The 5,831-nt window shown below is 34.8% G+C and overlaps 1 protein-coding gene across 1 annotated transcript; it reads right to left on the reverse strand.

The window, feature by feature from the left end:
* Positions 1-3,451: 3,451 nt before the first annotated feature.
* Positions 3,452-5,410, reverse strand: LOC137632595 (uncharacterized). Its single transcript, XM_068364631.1, has 6 exons — positions 5,252-5,410; positions 4,852-5,108; positions 4,501-4,754; positions 4,175-4,394; positions 3,901-4,066; positions 3,452-3,795 (listed from the first exon to the last, which is right to left on the reverse strand). Exons 2-6 carry the CDS (start codon positions 4,943-4,945, stop codon positions 3,678-3,680), a joined length of 852 nt encoding a protein of 283 aa, XP_068220732.1. The 5' UTR covers positions 4,946-5,108; positions 5,252-5,410; the 3' UTR covers positions 3,452-3,677.
* Positions 5,411-5,831: the final 421 nt, after the last annotated feature.

A 5,831-nucleotide genomic window follows, 5' to 3' on the forward strand; every position in this document is an offset into this window, starting at 1 on the left:
AGCTATGATGGGAATAACACTAAGAGACAGAAAGAAACATGGAAACAAAAGCAAAGTAAAGTAGAGAATACTCTAAGAACATGTAAGAAAAAGAAATGAACATGGGCAGTACATATAATGAGAATGATAGCTGTGACCAAGTTGTGGAATGATCTTCCTAATCGGGTGGTTGAATCAGTAGAACTTCAAAAGTTCAAAGTTGCAGCAAATGCTTTTTTGTTGACCAGGCGGACATGAGTCTTTTTTTAGTTTATTTATGACATATTTGTTTTTGATGTTGTTAATAGTTTATATAGGACATGTCTGTTTTGACGTTGTTACTTATTTTAGAATAATTTATTGTTAATTTGTTCTCTTCATTTATTTATTTCCTTATTTCCTTTCCTCACTGGGCTTTTTTTTCCTGTTAGAGCCCCTGGGCTTATAGCATCTTGCTTTTCCAACTAGGGTTGTAGCTTGGATAATAATAATAATAATAATAATAATAATAATAATAATAATAATAGATGGACATTATGAATAACAGAGCGGATTCACAGAGATGGTAAAAAGAAGCAGGCGAAGGAAGAGAACAGACGAGGGATTGATGAAGTAAGAAAGTTTCCGGTTGTGGACTTTGCATAAAAAAACCACAAAAGCAGACGTGAATGGAAGAACATGTCTGAGGCAGTTGACTTGTGTCTAAAGTAGGCCTAGGCCTAAGGCCTGTCTCTTACCTATGAGAGGTACTATTTCTGTCATACACAGCACATAAGAATGCACTTTGTATTAAAAATACATATTTACCATTCATATTCAATATACATAATGATTTGTGAATAAATTCATACAATAATATCAAACGAGACATTCTTTACGTTGTATATATCAATTTTAGTCAACATTCCCAAACACGATGATGTGTGAAACCGAATTGGCGTTCGTTATATGAAATTGACCTTTAAGGCTATGTTCATATCAGTGTGTTATTGGACTGGGTTTATTTAATGTATTTTGTAAGAGGCTCAGTGGTCATTTCCTTCTAAAAAAAAAAGTTTGTATCAAATATTATAGTTTTATTTTCAGTTTTTGTTTATCCTCCTTGATTCCATCTCTGTACATCTCCACCTATTGTGGTCTTGGTCGTCAGTGACTTTATTTTGTGTTTAAGAGACTTTTGTATATTTGATGGGTTTGGCCCATAACAATATATATATATATATATATATATATATATATATATATATATATATATATATATATATATATATATAATATATATATATATATATAGGGGCAGAAATGTTATAGCTTCAATAAAGATGGTCGACAAATTTCAATATATAGATTTTTTTAATTTACGAGAATTGACAAAGTATGTTTGTTCATGAAGGAATTTAAATCTATGACTTCTCGTCACTTAGAAATGTTACTTTGGAGAAAATTAAGATATTAATTTTTATATTGATTTCATTTATTATCATTTTAATTTTCATTTTCATTAAAAGCCCTTGTTTTTCAGAAAGATATATAATGAATCTCCCCTCTCTCTCTCTCCCCCCCCCCCCCCCTCTCTCTCTCTCTCTCTCTCTCTCTCTCTCTCTCTCTCTCTCTCATGGTATACAGTAATCTTGTTGACATAAGCTGTTATGAATATGTATCACTAACACTCGTGATTTTAATCGAAGTAAATATCTACCACAATGGCATTTAATACCCAATTCTACCTCGGGGAATGTGTATCCACTGGAAATTTATTTTTGATAAATGCTTTTGGCATAGCAAGGATTCGAACCTATGCCATGAGTCGAAACAATGCCTGCAGGAATGACTTTATTTTTTGTAAAGTCATCCCTGTAGGGTTGTTTCGACTCATGGCATAGGTTCGAATCCTTGCTATGCCAAAAGCATTTATCAAAAATAAATTTCCAGTGGATACACATTCCCCGAGGTAGAATTGGGTATTAAATGCCATTGTGGTAGATATTTACATACGCGATTATATATATATATATACACATATATATATATATATATATATACATATATATATATTCATATATATATATATATATATATATATATATATATATATATATATATGTATATATAATTCTTTTTATTAAAACACACCATATAAGGGTTTCGCCCTTACCAAAGGGCTCATCAGGTGGGTTCAGCCAACTTCCACTTTTGATAAAAACAGAAGCCAGCAAGGTTCTCACGACCCTCCTCACCACTACCTCATTTAATCCCAGCAGCATGAAGCCAGATAATTAAGCCAAACATTTAATTCAAGCAGCATGAAGCCAGATAATTAAGCCAAACATTTAATTCAAGCAGCATGAAGCCAGACAATTAAGCAAAGCTTCTTTAGGCCAGGCAATTAAGCCAAGCCTTTAATCAAAGAAACATGAAACCGGACAATTAAGCCAAGCATCCTTAGGACCAAGACTGACTTTGCTCCCAGCCCTCCATCAGCAGCCATTGGATGAACACCTCACTAGAGACGCAGCTTCTTTCCCCAGCTGAACTATCTTGGGCTAACCTATAAGGACAAGACTGCATACTAGAAGAATCCTAGTTTCATCCCTCTGCAGAGCCGGTCTTCTAGATTATTCCCCCAGAACCACCCGAAGGTTGCTATCCAGAAGAATAGATCTAGATATCCCACCGGTGTCAAGTTATTTCGCACCATTTCAATTTCGCCCTACTAGGGGGAACTAACTTTTTCCAAAATCAAACTGGGGCGAACTAACTTACGCTTTTTTTTCAATATGGGGCGAATGAACTTAACATTTCATGGTAATATGGGGCGATCTAACTATTCAAATTTTTTGAACACTTGCTTACAACCTGCTCCTGTGTGGCCGTGATGTTTACTTTTTAACACTGATTGTAGATAGCCCATCATAGAAATTACCTTAGATATCATATGGTGACATTTTTAACTTAGAAAAAGGGCTACTTGAAACAATAAAGGATTTGAGTAAATTTATTTCGACAAATTAAAATAGCAAAATAGGCCTATAATAAAAAAAAATCACATCACATCTCCATAGGAGTGTAGAGCCCCATCACCCTACGGAGGAGAGAGAGTCCCTGGGTCAAAGTATAGTCCTGGTGACGTACGTATTCATCCCAGGCCGCGAACAGCTTACGATGGACATTCCTGAAATTTGAAGAAAAAAAGTAATTATTTCTGATTTTTCATTTATGCTTGTTGCAACGAATAAGAAAAAAATCTATGAATATATTTGAATTTGAAAAATAACTTATAAAAAATAACTTACTTATACTGGTTGCGTTGGCATCGCATAATCCTCCCCTCTCGCAATAGGGAGAGACTGGAGTCGACATTTTTTGCTTCATCCCCAAGAACCTCAAACAATCTATAGAGATGCAACCCACTTTGGTTTGCCCGTCTGTTCAAGCGACCATGCCATCCTTCAACTGTATTATTCGTCCTAACTGGACGGTAAAACACTGACCTGTAATTGATTATGAAAGAAAAAAAAACATTGAAATAACTAAGAGAGAAAACAGGTCGGTAGACATTTGGGTGTTTCGCTTGAATTAAAGTAAATATCTCTATAACACAATCATGATTTAAAAAATCATAAATTTGAACCTTATATCTAGAATCACTATCTCAGCAAACATTCCTCAGAAATAAAACTAATTCAATGAAAATATATTTACCAAGTCTCGGGGGGCCAAACAGAGCTCTCTATCCAGTTTTTCTTTACATATGAAGCCAATTCCTTCATGGGTGCTGTTGTTGTCGAATTTTCTAGCAGGTGCTCGAAAATTGGTCTGTTAAGGAAAACAAGAAATTAGTTAGATAATTGCATAAATGCATAGTAGATATATTATAAATGGATGAATTTATGAATAAATATGCAATGTAATATGACTTACACAATGTGTTCAGCCGGTAACAGTGGCAGTGCCATAAGTTTTTGGACGAAACTTCGAGTGGCCCTATCATCCTTATATAGCTTTTGCATTCCTACTGCCTGTGCCTTTCTCCATATAGCTTGGGTGTAATGGAAACAGCAGCCTTTCATGGTAATGTCAGGCAGCTCTAGTGGGAAATAATAATAATGATATATTAGTACAATATAATATCATTTATAGTAATATAATAGTGCAGCATAAAACGATTTGCCACATGCAATGAAACTTTAATTACCTTTGCGGAAAGCAGACCAGACAGTCTTTTCAAAATCAGCCATGACCTCTTCAACTTTGAGTTCTTGGACTTCTTCACGTATAGATTGAATAAGAGCCCTGTAGTCTACTGTCCTGCTGTCTGACATCACACAAAATAAAAGAGGCACTTGCTTAACACACTCCCCCGAGCGGACATATGCATGAATTGAGTAGAGTTGTTTAAAAGGTTCACGAACCAGCTAAAAAAAAAAGAAAAATTACAAGATTAACATTGGCTTAAATTTTTGTATTTTTATATATATTTTTATCCATTTTAGCAAACTCAAAATTTTTTTCGCAACTTACCTTATACGTACCGTCGACATACCATACACGAGCATTTTGCAGCAAGTGTAGCTGGTTGTCGCTATACAACATGATGTGCCGCCTGCCATTAATCCAAAAATCAGTAGAATGAAGGATAGCTGGCATGTGTTCATCTTGGATAACCAAATCATCCAACGAGCGAGGATGTTTGGGGCGGCTCTTTGCTCGATGCCTATTTAATGTCCTGGCCAAATACTGAGGGTTAGTCATCCCAGGACCACTGTACCCTATGTCTGAGAAGACAATAATAATATTTAGTAAATATTTTTCTTAATACATAATTATATATGAATATATATGAATATTTGATAAAAATACTTATTTACTAACCTCTTTGGACCTGCTCAGCTATGGAAAGGCCAGACTTGGTGTAATCTTCCTTGGCAAGTTTCAAGCCTTTTTCTAAGGCCTCCAAATTCTGCATTGCACCTGGTTTTCCAGCATGAGTATGGTCGGGACCTTTACGTTGAAAACTGCCATCAGTGTTTTCTGCAACCTGGGCATTGCATATTACTGTTTTACTCCGTAAGCTACACTGCCACCAAACCTTCCCCTTCTGTGTGGTCCTCTTTTTGTTATAGGTGTAGCTGAAAGGTAAAGCCATTCCAAATGAGTATTAAATATATATATATATATATATATATATATATATATATATATATATATATATATATATATCATAATATATAAATATATCATAAAAATAAGCATATTATGACTTTCTATATACCCATGAGAGTCCACTACTTGCAGAGCTCCATCTCGCCCAGTATTTGTTTTTTTGTAGATGATTTCTTCTGGCGGCACTTCTGATTGTGGGATGCCATCATCGATAGAAATTTCTTGGACATTAATGGGGACTTCTAAGGGGGGCAAAACAATTTCAGAGCACTCGGCTTCATTTTGAACTTCATCTTCGTCATCCACAACCTGAAAAAAAACAACAAAAAAAAATAAATAAAAAAAATAAAAAAAAATTATTATAAAAAAATTATGCATCAAGATGAAAACACTTTATAGCAGCATTAACATAAATAATACTAACCTCGCCACCAAATATAACTATATCTTCTTCCTCTTCATATTCTTCAATAGGCAGCACTTCAATAGTTTCCCAACCAACGGCTCCTTCCAACTCCTCATCATATTCTTCAATAGGCAGCACTTCAATAGTTTCACAACCAACGGCTCCTTCCAACTCCTCTTCATATTCGTCTCTTTCTTCCTCTTCTAAAGTCAACACATAGATAGGTTCCACACCAACGGCCACAAGCTGAAAAAAATTATTTTATGTAAAAAAAAGGAAAGGG

The sequence above is a fragment of the Palaemon carinicauda genome, chromosome 3 (assembly GCF_036898095.1).
Source record: "Palaemon carinicauda isolate YSFRI2023 chromosome 3, ASM3689809v2, whole genome shotgun sequence".
Taxonomy (NCBI): domain Eukaryota; kingdom Metazoa; phylum Arthropoda; class Malacostraca; order Decapoda; family Palaemonidae; genus Palaemon; species Palaemon carinicauda.

Excerpts from the sequence above, each read along its gene's own strand:
- LOC137632595 (XM_068364631.1), bottom strand. The coding sequence starts at position 4,945 with ATGCAGAATTTGGAGGCCTTAGAAAAAGGCTTGAAACTTGCCAAGGAA. Across the intron at positions 4,755-4,851 it reads AGCTGAGCAGGTCCAAAGAG|ACATAGGGTACAGTGGTCCT; the intron begins GTTAGTAAATAA and ends TTGTCTTCTCAG. Across the intron at positions 3,796-3,900 it reads TTACCGGCTGAACACATTGT|ACCAATTTTCGAGCACCTGC; the intron begins GTAAGTCATATT and ends TTTCCTTAACAG.